The 17379-nt window shown below is 44.4% G+C and overlaps 1 protein-coding gene across 7 annotated transcripts in view; it reads right to left on the bottom strand.

Moving 5' to 3' along the window:
- Window positions 1–17379, bottom strand: part of PCM1 (pericentriolar material 1) — a 225883-nt gene that overhangs the window by 41077 nt on the left and 167427 nt on the right. For 6 of the 7 annotated variants that reach the window (XM_088478763.1, XM_088478760.1, XM_088478765.1 and 3 more), the window contains 4 exons: window positions 14700–14845; window positions 12438–12634; window positions 2177–2351; window positions 198–547 (listed from right to left, as the gene is read on the bottom strand). In XM_088478763.1, coding sequence (XP_088334889.1) covers window positions 198–547; window positions 2177–2351; window positions 12438–12634; window positions 14700–14845 — 868 coding nt within the window. The remainder of the gene's footprint in view (window positions 1–197; window positions 548–2176; window positions 2352–12437; window positions 12635–14699; window positions 14846–17379) is intronic. The other variant, XM_088478762.1, reaches the window with a different exon arrangement.

Here is a 17379-nt window from a genome sequence, read left to right as displayed (position 1 = left end):
CAATGTCGGCCCTACCATATATATGGGTGCAGCCGCGTCAAATTGTGTTGAAATTAATTCCACCCCAAGTGACATAGCTGAAACAGATACTACTTTTTGATTAAAATCACAAGTTTTTTGTTTTGTTTTAATTTAATAGGATAAAACGAACTTTGTTCTTCAAGACTAAAGCAAACAAACATTTAGAAGACACTTACCTTGGTTTTTCAATCCTCTGTTTTTCTGATGGGAAATTTTCCTTTTCTTACTCTTTGTTTTGGGGGTTTTGTCCTTGGACGCCAGACTGGCTTGGGCTGATGATTTTCGAGACTTGAACATTTTAGTAACCGTAGTTGGATCCGCTGGATCGGGCATACTGCTCAGACTTTCTATGGACTCTACATCAAACTGCTCTGCTCTGCGTGTACCCTCCGACTGCTTCAGGGAACCTCCCAGATCTGAATGACCAGCATCTATTAGAGAGGACTTTTTCCCATGGTCTTTATTTTGGTTTTCTAACCAGACACTTCTACTATGCTCACCTTCGTCTTTTACTTTAGGGGATATCCTGGAGAGAAAATGACAATAAAATTAAGTCTTCACTGATGGGATAAAGGAAGAATTAAATTTACTGATAAGCAGGCATGTAACGTTTATGTTGTGCTGCTTCAGGTTAGAATTGTGCTTAAAGGACATGTTTGCCCACAAAATAAACAGTCAACAGCCACTTTGCCCACAACTAGCAGAACTGCATGTGTCTTATCCCATGCCGGGAGACAACAATTCCCAAGCTCTCACTCCTAAGAGTACTGCGGCGACAACATGGAAGATTTCATCTTATAATGCCGGTCAGACTGGTCAAAAAGGAGGCCCTGTGCAATCAGAATAGGAGCTGGAAAGTACTATAGTGCCATTGACATCTCATCTTTCTCAGTTTGTCCTAGCGGGCAGAAGAACTAATTGCAACACCAACAGAAATGGATACTCCTTCACAAAAGGATTTCCAGGTATAGGACTACCACAGTTCTGTTAGTTGGATGGGAGAGGAATTGATACAGGAGTGCAGTAAAGAATACAGTTTGATGCATTAACATATTACAGCTAGCTCATGAGAATAATGTAGTGAAATTACCTGTAGTGTTTGAAACAGTTAAAAGACAAGTATGGGCTAGTGTTTTGTAGTAAGCTACTATGGTGGAAGAAAGGGTTAATTAGTGTACCAAGAAAAAAAAAAAATTGGTAGAAAACTAAAAACATTAACGCCACCAGAGAATCGGGTATTTAGGAAGGATAAACAGCCCGGCTACCTAATGTGGGATCGGTATGAAAAACCGCCGGACGCATGTTCAAATCCCGACGCTGGAAGACAGGCAACTGAAGATCATGACAGGTAAGTATTTTAACTATAACTAACCTTACCCTCCGCCCTAACCCTCCTTTAGGGGTTCCTAACTCTAACCTCCCCCCCAGTAAGTGCCTAACCCCCCCTTCCCCGCAGCCTAAACCCAAGTCTCCCTGGAGGTTGCCTACCCCTAATCTCCCCCCCCCCCCCCTCAGGGGGGGCCTAACCCTAACACCCCCTTCCCCATGCCTAACCCTCCTTCGTTCGGTATGCCGGGCGTCAGGCTCCCGATGTAGGTAAAATGACAGGCGTCAGGATTTCGTTGCCTGTCATTAGACCCCTGGATTAGACAGGTGGGAAGCCGGCAGTCTGCATTTCGACCATCTGGTTCCTGACTGCATCCCCCTAATGTATACCTAAATATGGAAATATATTAAAGAGATGCTAATCGTACTAATAAAAACAAACTGCAAAATTAGACATCACAGTTGGCTAAGTGGGGTAATCAGTCAACTTTAGGTAGTTTGAAAAACAACATTGTCCTCCCATTCCTGAACAATTCCACATTTATAACATGTACTTTTATTAATTAGAAACACAAGGAAAAACTTTGTTATTAAAAGTTTACACACAGCTGAATAAAACACATAATAAATCCTGCTAACCACACCACCCTGTGTTGTAGACTGGGGATGAAAGGAAATGTATATAAGGTGGGATTTTTCAAAAGTGGACAACCCCTCTAAAGCAACTTATTCCAGACTGTACCATAACATTTTCTGTACACTTACAGTAATTTTAACATTTTGTGTTATTCATGGCCACATATTAACTCCAGTATTGATAGAAATGTACCTCTGCTTGTCTGCTGCATTTGATGAATTACTTTCAAAAGGCTTTGGAAATGCCATGTACTCTGTTTTTCCTGAAGAATTTGGATCATGAGACTGAAGGGGTATGTCAGGCTGAGGAGCAGAATTATGAGAGAAGTCTCCAATCCCAGCCTGAAAAAGTGGGTTGAAATTCATACCTACATCAAAACCAGGGGGAGGACAAAACAGGCTATTAGAGAAACGCATTGGAAAATTAATGTTTCGAAAATTATTTCATTTATTTTAAAAGGGAAAAAAACATAACATAAAACACATTTGTGATGTAACACTTACTCTTTTAAGCTGTTTAATACATGTTTTTCACCCCAGTTACTCCTGCAGACACCTCGCACCAATCGGCTACATGATCAGTGATCACGAAATACGCGCTATAGCAGGTTTTTACATTATACAGGAAGTGAGGGACTCCATTTTTATAAATGACCAGGTCCCATAGGACCCGGTCATGAGTCGCTCACTGGTGTGTTCATTGCAGAGCAGCCAATAATTGGCGGTGATTGGTTGGGGAGATGCTGTCGGCGGTGACTGGCTGGTGCAGCTCACACATAGCGGCAGCAGCAGCCAATCACCACTGGCGGCGCCTCGTTCAATCACAGCAGCCAGCATTCACCAACCAATCACGGCAGTAGTCATCTCATGAGCCAATTGCCGCCAGCTGTGCGTTCCATCCGACTACCGCGGTGTACGGATGTCAGATCGTGCTTCCTCCTAACTTACTCCAGAAGTAGTGGATAGATCCCCTTCAGTAGAAGTACCCTTATGTCATCCTTCGTCCGTGTGACTGCTGTGTAGGCAGTAGCACTGTATCTGGCACCATGTAAATTATATTCATATTTAGTATAGCATAGGATGAGCAGAGACTGAGACTCAGAGCAGAGACTAATGTTATTGTTATAAGGGGAGCATTCTCTAGTGCTTTTATAATACAGCTGCAGCACCCACTATTGCCCTATTAGGATTATACGGGGAGACAGATTGTGTCCTATTATAATAACAGTGGCGCAAACTATTTATACCCCCTTCTGCTCTCTTGTCTAGTCTTCTCTTCCACCCTTGCTCCCCTTTCCCGTATTCCTCCTGCTCCCCATGTGTACTCTCCAGCTCCATTGTGCCCCGTTCCCCTCTCCCCATGCCTGTACCCCTACACCTTCTGCTCTCCTGGGCCCCATCTTACCCTCTCTCCATGTCTGTACCCTTTCTGGTCTCCTGTGTACAGCCATGGCCAAAAGTTTGGAGAATGACAAAAGTATTGGTTTTCACAAAGTTTGCTGCTTCAGTGTTTTTAGACCTTTTTGTCAGATGTTACTATGGTATACTGAAGTAACATTACAAGCATTTCATAAGTGTCAAAAGGCTTTTATTGACAATTACATTAAGTTTATGCAAAGAGTTAATATTTGCAGTGTTGGCCCTTCTTTTTCAAGACCTCTGCAATTCGCCCTGGCATGCTGTCAATCAACTTCTGGGTCACATACTGACTGATGGCTGCCCATTCTTGCCTAATCAATGCTTGGAGTTGATCAGAATTAGTGGGTTTTTGTTTGTCCATCCGCCTCTTGAGGATTGACCATAAATTCTCAATGGGATTAAGGCCTGGGGAGTTTCCTGGCCATGGACTCAAAATTTGATGTTTAGTTCCCCGAGCCACTTAGTTATCACTTTTGCCTTATGGCAAGGTGCTCCATCATGCTGAAAAAGGCATTGTTCGTCACCAAACTGTTCTTGGATGGTTGGGAGAAGTTTCTCTTGGAGGATGTTTTGGTACCATTCTTTATTCATGGCTGTGTTCTTAGACAAAATTGTGAGTGAGCACACTCCCTTGACTGAGAAGCAACCCCACACATGAATGGTCTCCGGATGCTTTACTGTTGGCATGACACAGGACTGATGGTAGTGCTCTCCTTTCCTTCTCCGGACAAGCGTTTTTCCAGATGCCCCAAAAAATCTGGAAGGGCATTCAGAGAAAATAACTTTAACCCAGTCCTCAGCAGTCCAATCCCTGTACCTTTTTGAGAATAACAGTCTGCCCGTGATGTTTTTCCTGGAGAGAAGTGGCTTCTTTGCTGCCCTTCTTGACACCAGGCCATCCTCCAAAAGTCTTCGTCCTGTGTCATGCCAACAGTAAAGCAACCTGAGAGATCATTCATGTGTGGGATTGCTTCTCAGCCAAGGGAGTGGGATCACTCACAATTTTGGCTAAGAACATGTACCAAAACATCCTTTAAGAACAACTTCTCCCAACCATCCAAGAACAGTTTGGTGCCAACAATGTCTTTTCCAGCATGATGGAGCACCTTGCCATAAGGCAAAAGTGATAACCAAGTGGCTCGGGGAACAAAACATTGAAACTTTGAGTCCATGGCCAGGAAACTCCCCAGGCCTTAATCCCATTGAGAACTTGTGGTCAATTCACAAGAGGAAGGTGGACAAACAAAAACCCACTAATTCTGATCAACTCCAAGCATTGATTAGGATAGAATGGGCAGCCATCAGTATGTGGCCCAGAAGTTGATTGACCGCATGCCAGGGCGAATTGCAGAGGTCTTGAAAAAGAAGGGTCAACACTGCAAATATTGACTCTTTGCATAAACTTAATGTAATTGTCAATAAAAGCCTTTGGGGTCTATTTACTAAGCAGTGTTAGGAGACAGAGTGAAAAGTGATAAGGTGCCAGCCAATCAGCTCCTAACTGCCATCTGTCGAATCCGGATAATTGGCTGAGATAGGATCTGTTTAAAATTAAATCTGCACAACGCCATTTTGCGAATGGCAATGAGACGCCATTTTGCGACTGGCCGCCCAGCGCCATTTTAGTGAATCTCGCCTATTATAAGTACATATGGCGATGCTATTTAGAGTTATGTGATTCCCACGCAATAGAAAGAAGTTAAAAAGTCCTCATCATATAAATACAGTCACTAATACATATAAAATGATCAACCCTGTAAAACACGTACCATGGTGTACTCCACAAACACGTAGTCGCACAACACTAACTAGCGTCTTTTCCCAAAACCCCAATACTTACACAATGCACACTTACATAAAAGGTTCCCTAGCATTAAAGTGTAATATTCAATGTTTATTCAGTATTATTAATGTTGTGAAATAAATGTAATTTGATATCTAAGGTTTAGTACACGGTAAGCAGACAGTGTTTGATGTTGTACTGATCCACTGTGTCTTTGCAGATTTCCGGTACCATCGGTGAGAAGATCGCAACATGTGTCTGCAAACTATGGACCATAGAGAGTTAAACATTAAAATGTACTCTGTTATGTAGCCAGCTTAGATTTATTATGCACCGGGAAACAGGAAACAAAGAGCTGTTGGAGGCTGGATTGTGTCCATACGAATTGACGTATGAACTGTACTGTAACTGAAGAACCAGGAAGAAGAACCAATGGAATCATGCCAAACTGTTCTATTGTATTGCCTATCTCTGTAAGAGTATATATGTGGGCTCTCTAAACCTGGATGCCAGTCTGCTTGCTTTGCTGTTGACGGAGGTTTCTACTTTGATGCCGGTATCTGGGTCCAGAGCACGTGTGTATGTCACAACTGTACCTTGGGTCTGTATGATTTATTTGCGCTAATTGTATTTAGATCACAGCGTGTAACCATCAATTTTTATATTGAATAACAACTTTTTGTGCTTTGGAACCACACTCAAAGTCTGAAAGAATTTATTTCTTGTGCGACTCATAACGCTAAATAGCGACAATTTTCGAAGTTATAGACAGGCAGGAATCGATACATCTCACAGGCTGTGTTTGAAAAATGACAGTTGGGAGCAGATTGGCTAGCACATTAACACTTTTCACTCTTCCTGACACTGCTTAGTAAACAGACCCCTTTGACACACTGAAAACAGGATTTTGGTACTTACCGATAAATCCCTTTCTCCGATTCCACAGGGGACACTGGAGTTCAAGACAGTGGGGTATAGAAGGTGGTAGAGCAGAGCCTGGCACTTTAAATAATTTAGAAGTGTGACTGGCTCCTCCCCCTCTATGCCCCATCAGCCCCAGTTTAAGAACTTAGCCCTAGAGTAGACGGAGGACAACAGAAGGAGAAGACCACAGAACAGAACAAGACAGACTGACTGAGAACAAAGGAACCCATTGCAGGGAACCCATGCAGTCACACAACCATAGAAGGAACCAAACAAAACAGCAGATACGCAGCGCTGGGCGGGCGTCCAGTGTCCCCTGTGGAATCGGAGAAAGGGATTTATCGGTAAGTACCAAAATCCTATTTTCTCCTTCATCCACTAGGGGACACTGGAGTTCAACACAGTGGGGACATCCCAAAGCCAACCTCCTGGGTGGGAAGCGCGGAGAACTTGCTGACCCCTCGGCGAATCCGAAACAGGGACCACCAAGAACCTTAGGCCCAGCGGAAGCTGAGGATTAAGTGTCGTAGAGCGTAGGAGACAAACATTACTCCTCACTAAACAGTCATGGAAACTTCCACAACGTACAGGTTAAGTCAAAAGGAACAGAACGGCTGGCGAGAGAACAAAGACAGATGAGAAATGTCAGAACCAGTAATCTCAACTGAAAATAGACCAAAAACGGACCATCGGTGGAAGAGAGCCCCAACAAGAATCCATAGAAGGGCCGTAAACGAGAACAAACTCGAGAAACCGTACTAGAGGCTAAACAAGAAGCTGCAACAAGTGCAGACAGCAGAATTCCAGCAGAGCTGGACATAATCGTGTATACAGAAGTATAACAATATCAATATACAGATATATAGCTAATCCTGTCCACAGACTCCTAACAGAGAATGCAGGGAGTCAAAAGACTAGACCGAACAGTCGCCCTGAACCATCCTTGAGGTCCAACTACAACAAAGTTGTGAACCAGCGGAAGGGTTAGGCCATAGAAGTCTCCAATGAGTGGAGTTCCCACTGGGCATGAGGCACAGGCGAAATAGAGAGGATTGAGACTACAATACCCTTCAGAGGGTCAGATAGCAGTACATGACATTCTGAAAACAGGGATAAAACAGCAACTGAAACACTGCCGTAAAAAGAAAACAACAGACAACTTCCAACATGATGGAAGTGTGTAGTCAGGACCAACTGCTGGCTCGAACCCTAGCAGTAAAAGAGCACGAATGCAACAGTCAACAGTCAACCAGGGAGAGCTACCAATATAGGGAAGCATCCCCTCAGCAAGGCTAGAGCACTAGGACAACCATGAAGATACCCGTTAGGTACCTGTCAGTGTGATCAAATATCAACAGATATTGAACAGGAAACCCAACCAGGTCCCCAGTGTGGAACATAGTGACTGTTACACTTCCATGCAACATGTGCACTAGCCCGTAGGTGCGCTTCAGTCCCTAACTCAGATTCTAGTAGAATAGTGTCACTGATCAAATGATGTAACTATGCACCCACACACCAGAAAAACTCTAAAGTGTAGAGCCAACTGATTAAGAGTGGATGGCTGCTAGGACAGCAACTAGGGTGCGTAAGGGAGAATAACACTATGTATGTCAGGTTGCATGAAATAGGAGCATCTTCCTAGGCATTAGTGAAGTAAGCTCTTACCTTTGAGCGACCAGAAGACCTCTGGTCGCTATGTAGAATGTCACTAACCTTTTGCACCACACAGCGACCCGCCACGTTAGGAATAGAGAGTAGCTTCAGTGGGCTAAGACCAATGCTCTACAGCACGGACAGCCGTCTGGAGATGTGCAGTATAAAATACTGTGGAAACTAGCAAAATGTTAGTGGAGACAAGAAGGTCGTAGAACAGGACTCTATCTTGAGCCTGTTCCATAAGGGATGTGTATCTGTATAGCCATGTTAGATTATACATATACCCCTAAAACGGTCTGCTAGTGTAAGTACCCTTACATAAATATTTATAATGGTGAAGTGCGTATTATGCCCACCAAACTAATACAACCCAGGCCTGACCCTGCCTATATCGGCGGGTGGCCCTAGACCTTCATGATATGAATTGTACATAAGGGCCCCTTAGAGACTAAGTTTATTGAGATATGCAACAATAATATGGAGTACCGGAATAGATACTGAGAAGGGTACCTGTACTTAAGGGTACCTGTACTTAGACATAGAACGCGTTTGTTATCCCAAGTATTCATACAAGGAACGACACATGCAAAAAAATACAGTCTTACAGTTCCGCGCTTGTCCAATGTAGATGAAAACTCCAGAAGTTTTCGTATCAGTCCATATACATAAGGGACATACAAGAAAGCCCCAGGACATGTCAGGGTCCATACTAGAAGCAATGCCTTAGGGAATTGTGACTATCACTATGTAAGCTGCAACACATGACCCTAGTTTATAGAGCCACCATATAATATTAATATGTATGAATATAGCCTACAGCTTCTTGTATCCCAGGCGGCCTCCCATGCGTGAAATAATAGGTAATCCTAATGATTGTAGTAGTATAGGCATCCTACACATGTACATAAAAAATATATATATATATATATATATATATATATATATATATATACATACATATACACACACATATACACACACACACTCACTGCCCAATCCTCAGGGATAGAGAGTGTAAAGCGGAGACATGTACCAACTAACGCCTCAGGCGAGTCCAGCCTCCAATCGCAGCCTCCTTCTATCAATATGCTAGGTATTAGACAGACTGATAAGAACAAATCCTACCCCTGCTATTACGCAAGGATAAGAAGCGATATCCACATATGGATACGCGTACCTACATACAAATTTAGTAGGAGACGATAACTTTTAAAATTAGAACATGAGCAATAATTAAAGCCATGGAAGGAACTGAGCCCAAGGACAAACTTGACTCCAGCATGTATATGTTATACAGCAGGGCTAGTATAAAAAACAATATACATACATAGACTGCTCATGTGCCGCGTGTGGCCGTCATTTTGCTACAGCGTAGGGGCCGGATATTCTAGCAGCGTGCTGTCCCAGACTGGTTTCGATCTTAGGACCCTTCTGTTACTGGTGTACTCGCCTTAACAGGTGAGCCATCTTAGCGCCAGATGAACCCGTTTATTGAAGAGGGAATCAAAAAGAAAACCTCAGTACTGAGAGACAGCAATGCCAACAACCACACCAGCCGTGCGTCATTAACCTCTTCCTGTATGTGCTGCCAAAGAGAACACATGAGATATAAATAGATGCACATATGCATACATTCTAAGGTAAGCACAGAAAATTGGTGAGAGGTTTTAAGACCAGCCTATAATGTAGTATATGTGCTGCCACATATATGCATGGGAAGATATTGCCCCTCAGTAAGGCGAGCCAATGTGAGGCATAAGCCTGGGGATGGGACACAAAAATGTACTAACCCTGGGTGAAGGGTATGCTATGCTATAACCTAAAGTTCTGGCAGCAGCACCAGAACCGTGGAGCTAGTACACCATGAGGCTATGATACTTAACAGGCCATTAGATTAAGCTAGGCGCCCTTTGTTACTGAACGAAGGGGAGCCTGACAGGGTAAAACTAAGCGGCGCTGCAAGTGGCAGGACTGTGGCTCGTCAGCAAATTGCTTCTAGACGTGATGCATCGGTTGAACCACTGGCCTCTTTCCGAACCACCTAAAGCGGCGTTATAGTGCAAAAGGGGGATTGGGCTAACGTCCCTACCCCTAGCAACTAGCTATCCACTGTAGCTAGCATTAAACCCCTGTCCAAGTGCACCATTGTAAATAATAATAGGTCCCCCAAAGGGGCGCCGTAGATATAGAATGACGGGAACCGAACTATAACCCCAGGAGGGTGTAAGTATGTATCTTTATATACATGTGTGGTGCAGGTAGTGCACTGAGCTATACTGCCTGTGTTATGAAATAACACGCTGTGTATGCGCGAACTGTTACACACCAGTCAGCACAGCGCTAGTCCCCTTAATAGTGTGGAGTAGTTGACGGTCCAGTCAGTGCCGGGAATACAGGGAGCATTCAAGGCTCCTGACACAAAGTCACACATTAAACAACATCTCTCCTGCAAGACAGGAGAGGGGCTAACTCACGTGAACACTAATGTGCTCCTGTGGCAGTAGCGTGACGTCATACAGGCATAGGTATAACGTAAGGCTATTTGTTTATGCTGCAGAGTATCTAACAGGGAAGCCTGCCCAGCCCAGCCAGGAGCTATGGGACACGGCGTCTCCTCCTGAGATTTAGATGAGGAGAGTAGCTAATAACTAAGGCAGTGCTGCCAGCACAGGGAGAACATACAAACTCCACACATCAAGGGCCGTGGTGGGAACCGAGCCTTGCGCTGGTACTTAAAGGCTATTAGCCTGTTATTATAGGGATGACAGTCACTCAGCACAGCTAGGAGCTATGGGACGCGGCGTCTCCTCCCGTGAGGAGAGCTGCTAATAGCCAAGGCATGTAGTGATATGATGGCAAAACCGCTGAACTATGTAGAGCCAGTCTGCTCTGGCGGTGGCTGGTGCCTCAGCTGCATATATCTAGCCCGCATGTTATGGTGCGCACAGCCCCGCAGCTCTGATTTTTCCACCTGTCATGGAGGAAAGGCAGGCGTCCGCACAATGCATAGCAGGAGTACCGGATGGGCGCAGAGCAACGCTTAGCGCTGCCATCGCGCCACTCCCCATAATCAGTAACCCAGACACTGACCTCTATAAGATGTGGTGGGTCTCTCTCAACAGCTCCCGCTAATGGTGGGCGTTCAGCGCGCCTACCCCAGCGCTACACATCCACTTTCCTTGCTGAGTGTAGGGAGGAGGACCCGGACCCAGCCGGTTTCAGCTGCGACAGGCCCCTTAATTGGCAGAAGAGGGAGAGCCCGACTACAGAAGGCGCCGTTTGATATGCAGGACGCGCCGGTAATAAGCTCCACCCCCGCTAGCCCTGGCAGCCCCTTTATTGGTTTCTGGCAGCAGCGCCTGAAGAGGGAGTGCCCAACTGCCGATGGCGCCGCTAAATATGCAGGACGCGCCTTATAATTTCACCCCCGCTAGTCTTGCGGGATCGCGCTGTCCTGTCAGCGTTATTAGTAACTGGCCGACTAGGGATAAGCTAAGAGACCCGGAGACCTGCTGAGGGCCGCGGCGGGTCTAGTCTAATGCTCATGGAGGGAGCTATGCAACAGCCCCTGCAGCATGCCTGTTACCAGATAAGGGACTCGGGTGCGAGCGGGGGGGGGGTGGTCGGGTCTCCTAACAGTGACATGCTATGCCACTGAGCCCAGCAATGCTTCCACTGCTCCTGCTATCAGGAGCAGTGGTTATACTTACAACTGCTGCGGCCGGGATGCTGGGCTGAGGGGACGGCGAGGAACCCGGACACATGCCGGTGTCAGCAGTGGCGGGTCCTCGCAGGGTCCGATGACTACATGTTTGTGCCCCCTCCTCAGGGTCACCGGACACATGCTGCAGTAGCAGTGGCGGTGCCCTTCCCGGCGGCTCCCACGTAGCAGGCAGACTGCCACAGTAAGCAGCCTGCCTGTCCTCAGTGCTTGTTAATAAAAAACACTAAAAATAAAATGAGAAAGGCTGGAGACAACCTGATGTGCGACCGGCTCTCTCGGGCACATTCTAAAAACTGGGGCTGATGGGGTATAGAGGGGGAGGAGCCAGTCACACTTCTAAATTATTTAAAGTGCCAGGCTCTGCTCTACGACCGTCTATACACCACTGTCTTGAACTCCAGTGTCCCCTAGTGGATGAAGGAGAAATGCTTGTAACTTTAAATCAGTATACAATAGTAACATCTGACAAAAAGGTCTAAAAACACTGAAACAGCAAATTTTGTGAAAGCCTATACTTGTGTCATTCTCCAAACTTTTGGCCATGGCTGTACTCTCCCCTTCCATCCCCTGTGCCCCCAGGTCCCTTCACCCCATATCATTCTCAGTGCAAAATATGTGCTATAGTCAGTTTTAAGTGCTACAGGCAATGAGGCATAAATTGTGATAGGACCCAGAAACTGTGGAGTAGGACACCAATTATTTAAAATGAAGGGTCCCTGGGACCCACATTTTTTTTCATTCAGCACGATCACTGATGATTACAGCACACAAGGAATTTTTTTTAGATCTCAAATCATTGCTGGAATCACTGATTGGTTTAGTGGAAATAAACATATTAGATCCTTATAACAGTTTTCCTGTCTTCGATAAGGAAAGTCCAGCTACCTAAGGAACTAAGCACATTGATTTAATTAATTAAAATATGAGTATAAGATTCTAACATACCTGGTACCATATTAGGGATACTTCCAAATGTAGGCATGTTGAAAACGTTCAAAGGTGGAGGGAGGAAGCTGAAATGATTAAACATATTGGGGGATGAAGGAGGCGGGACATTGCTGCCTCTATCCTCTCTCTCCTGGCCGTTTTGCTGCATGTGCTCTTGCTGCTGACGCATAACATCATTCAGCATCTGCTTTAGCCTGTACATATAAATAAACAGCGGACTTAAATTGGTCAGCATTTTACATTGAGGCTTTGGTCAAAAAGAAAGACAAAGCATAATAAAAGTAAAAATGCTAAAATTATTACAATGTTGCAGTTTTAATAAACATTCACATACTACTGATATACGCTGATAAATAGATATGTAGCAATTAACACTGCAAAATGAACCATTGTAGATTTAGAATATCAAAATGGCTCCTAATATGTGAATCATGACATTGCTACATTTATTTACACACGTTTCAACATTATTATTGCAAATGGAGGGAGCCTTAACTGTTATCGTCACCAAATGAAGCCTTTAGTGGGATTTTATACTTGTATTAAATACTTTTGTCTGAATCTATTGGGGAACACTGGAACCATGGTGTATAGATGGCTGAAATTCCTCCCCCTCTATGAGAGAGAAAGGGAGGGTGTAGAGAAAGAGAGGTAGAGAGTGTGAGAGATGGATGAAACCTACAACCATCAACTTCATCTTGGACAAGAAAACTCAAAAACTTAAAGGGGGGACATTCAGTGTAACCCAGAGGATTCACAGAAAAATCCACTGTTTTCCATCATGCAACTAGGGGACATTAGAACAATGTGGGCATTCTAAAGTTACCACTTTGGGAACATAAGCTGTGAAGTTATGGGCAACACCTTGGGCGGTATTCAATTAGTTTTGCACCCGCAATAAAGTTTTGCATGCCGGACTTTGTCTACATCGCGTATTTTAGCCGCGGAAACTTATTGTGCGTGTACCTGCTATTCGTCCTATTCAATTCTAAAAGATGCGAAATCGGCGACACGCGAAGTCAGAACAGGCGAAAAGTGGTGTCAGGATCGGGGAGATCAGCCTGAACACCCCAAAAAGATGCAGAAACATTGGGGGTAGTGCCCGATTTAACAACTGTTTGGGGTACCTAAATTCACACAATTACCACTAATTAGTGCCTTAGCACAAGTGGTGAAGAATGGCATAAAGCAGTATTTTTTGGAGCAAATAAGTAGTCCTGTCAAATTTGGGGTACCTCAAAATGGGTGCTAGCACATTTTAATGTCTCTAAAGTGCAGTTTTAATAAATGCGAATTTCCACCATCATAAAAGCACCTGTAATCCCAAAAACACTTGACCCCTTCTTAGTACACCCCCAGACCCTTATTTCGCTAGTTTGCAAACTTATACCCACACTTTGTTCATTTTCGCCCCCCAAATTCGAAGTACTTTTTTGGGGTGTTATTACGTTTTTTACAAGAATTTTTTGACGCAGTTGTCCATTGGGCCTGTCCCAAGGGTTCTGAGTGGTTTCCCCACCTTTGTACCCCAAAACAAAAATTTAACACTTCTTTTCTCCTGCTATTCAGAGGCGAATCTTTGTCGCCTATTACATTGCATTGGCTTTCCGCGTACACGAAAAGCGGATGGAATTGAATACAGAAATAAGCCTCAGATAGGCGGAAAAAAAAAATCGCAATTGGTGAAATTTTCACAGATTTCGGCTTTTCACCTCTAATTGTCTATATCCAGGTGCTTATTAACTGATATCCCTGGGTGTGGTCCTGTCTCTTTAAGCCAAGACCCATATTCATGTTAAAAATGTATGCAAGCTTGAGCCCAAGCTGGCAGACCAAGATAATTTATCTGAGCATCAGTGTAGGGACTGGACAGATGGGAATGACCGTGAAGTGGTGGCCAGCTTAACAAATTATTGCAATATTTTGGAACCAACGTTCCCTGTATTCAAAGGAGTTGCAGTTTGAAAAGCAAGCGAGTGCCGAGTTTGTATGATATTTTTTATGTATATGGTGTGGTCACATACCAAGGGCACCCCAGATGGTTGAGTGCCGTGGATTAAGCCTGTCATCATACATATATACATACACACACACACATTATAATACAACATTCAACTTTACTGACATACCCCATACAGACCTTAAGATATCTAAAGAATTCTGGAAATTACTGCACAACAGGCAAACATGTTCTAAAAGATTGGCAACAAATCTCTGCAGTTCTATTTTCATAAACAAACAAAAAAATTGGACACGTACCTGAGAACATTGCTCTGTTGCCAAGAAAGCTGAGTGTAGCATTGATTCAGCTGGTGCATTATAAGGTGAACTTGTGGAGGTCCGACATTACTGGGCATCACACTGTATGGGTTCGTGTACATGCTTTGTAGGAGGTAGGAGAGAGACTAAAACAAAAAAACACAAATAAAATCATTTACAAGGACTATTAGTCCTCATGTCTTCAATTTTCAAAATTCAGTAAAACAAAAATGTCATCCTTTACAATCCAGGGAAATGGGGTGAGGGAGGGATGAGATGAGTCAGATTAGAGCACTAAAACTGTTATATACTGTAAGTATCCACCCGCTGTAGGTATCGACCCGCTCCCACCTTTTCCCCAGGAAAGGGTTTGTTTTCTGCTCAGCAAAGCATGATAGTAAGACCTACAATAAAATACCAGTATATCACAGAAAAAAAAAATGCAGTAGATTGGACAACAGCTTGTATATAGGCTAGCATTACTGCCTCACTGCACTGGGGACACAAGCTCAAATCCCGGTTATGGCCAATCTGTGTTGTGTTTGTATGTCCTCGTGTTAACATACTGGTAGGTTGCTGATAAAAAAAAAAATAACCAGTCTGTATTTCTGTTCAAGTGATATGGAACATAAACCCAGATTTATCAACGAGTGATATTCTTGTTATCACTCGTTACTAATCTTAAATAGTGCTCCAACCAATCAGCTCCTGTCATATGTTTGAAAGAAAATTAGTTATGGTAAGAATTTACCTTTGTTAACTCTTTCTTCAAAGTCCATAGGGTCCACAGGGAGGCCTTGGGGTGTAGGTGATGGCTTGGACATCCAGGCACCACGCAGTTAATTTTCAACTCCCATGATGCACTGGGCCACTCTCCCTATACCCCGCCTCCGAGCCACCTCAGTTTGTAACAAGTCAAAGGCCAGAAGAGGATAAGAGAGAGAAGGAAGTCTGGAACACACAAGAATCACATTCTCACATAGGATACGGAAAACCGGTGACCAGAGCGAAACCCATCTGAAGCCAGGTGAGTCAGGATAGGTGCCCTGTGGACTTCGAAAAAAGAGTTAACAAAGGGAAGTTCATACAATAACTCATTTTCTTCTTCGGGGTCCATAGGGTTCACAGGGATACCTTGGGTATGTCCCAAAGCAATCCTATTAAGGGCGGGGACGGTCCTGAGATGAGAGGATAATCCAGCGCCCAAAGGAAGCATCCTGAGAGGCAAAGGTATCAAAGGCATAAAACCTTAGAAAGGTCTGGACAAAAGAACACATGGCCTCCTTACAAAGCTTAACAGCCGAGGCGCCACGGTGAGCTGCCCACAAGGGACCCACTGACAGAGTAGAATGAGCAGTAACAGAAGGCGGAACAAGAAGGCCCTCCTGAGTGTAAGCCTCGAGTGGTGACCAGACTTACCTTATCCACTGGATCCGGTTGCAGTCCGGGTCAGCATGGGAGCCTGTGCTAGCGTGACCCCCAGCCGCTCGCCAAGAGCCCCAGATCAGTACTGGGGTCGCAGCCCGGAGGGGTGGTGGAGTGACAGCGCAGACGTCCTACGGACTGTCTGTAGCTGTGCACTCAAGATATATAGAAACAACTAAAAAAAAATGAAGTCTGAGGGCAGCTATGCGACTCCGGCCGGGCATCAACTACAACAGAGGGGCCTCTGGCTCAAGGGTGGGGTATAGGGAGAGTGGCCCAGAACATCCAGGGAGTTGAAATTAACTGCGTGGTGCCCGGATGTCCAAGCCATTACCTACAACCCAAGATCTCCCTGTGGAGCTTATGGACCCTGAAGAAGAAATGACAGTTAGGAGCTCAATGGTTGGAGCACCACTTAGGATTAGTAGCGAGTGATAACAAGAATATCGCTAGCTGATAAATCTGAGCCATAGAATGTAAGCTCCACTGGACCAGGGGCAGGGAATGACTGAAAAGTGAAGCGTATTAAGGCCCGTATTCAATTTGAGGCGAAAAGTCAAGATTTTGCACCTGCGGGACTTATCGCCTCCTTCGCCTGTTTTCCAGGCGGAAAAGTATCGCGCGCGTGCCCGCTATTCACCGTATTCAATTTCAAAGTAGGCAAAATCAGAAACCAGCAAAACTTGGATCGGCAAAAAAATACGGGAATTTTTGGAAAATAATCCTAGGATCCCCCTAAAAATGTCCAGACATGGGGGATCACTATGGGTACCCCCCTTTCTGCCTGCAGAAGAAAGTCGGGTTTTTAAACAGCCGCGGCAGGTGCATAAATGCGACTTTGATGAAGGTGATGCAGAAGAGCATTTATACGTTTTTTTGGGGGAAAAATAACTATGGCTATCAAATTTGGGATAATTGAATATGGGTGCAAGCATATTTCTAAGTCCCTGAAATGATTTTTTAAATTCTGCAAAAATGCACCTGCTGCAATGAAGAAAACACCTGCCGCATGTAAGGGAACCCCTCTGGACTCAATTCTGCTAATTTAGAAGAAGTGTGTTCCCTTTATTTTTTTTTTTTTTTTTTTAACACAGATCATTTTACGGGGGCATTCCCAAGGGTGCAGGATATTTTTTTTTTTTTTTAAGCCTGCACCCCCTAAACCCCAATTCTGCACTTTATTTCGCCAGGAAAAGGCTGGCGAAAAATTATGCCTGTTTTTTAACATTGACTTTTCGCACCATGAGAAAAGTCA

This window comes from Taudactylus pleione, unplaced genomic scaffold, assembly GCF_031769625.1.
Source record: "Taudactylus pleione unplaced genomic scaffold, aTauple2 ptg000218l, whole genome shotgun sequence".
Lineage (NCBI taxonomy): Eukaryota > Metazoa > Chordata > Amphibia > Anura > Myobatrachidae > Taudactylus > Taudactylus pleione.
Note: the sequence above shows the minus strand (reverse complement) of the source record. Positions and strands in the feature narration are given on the sequence as shown.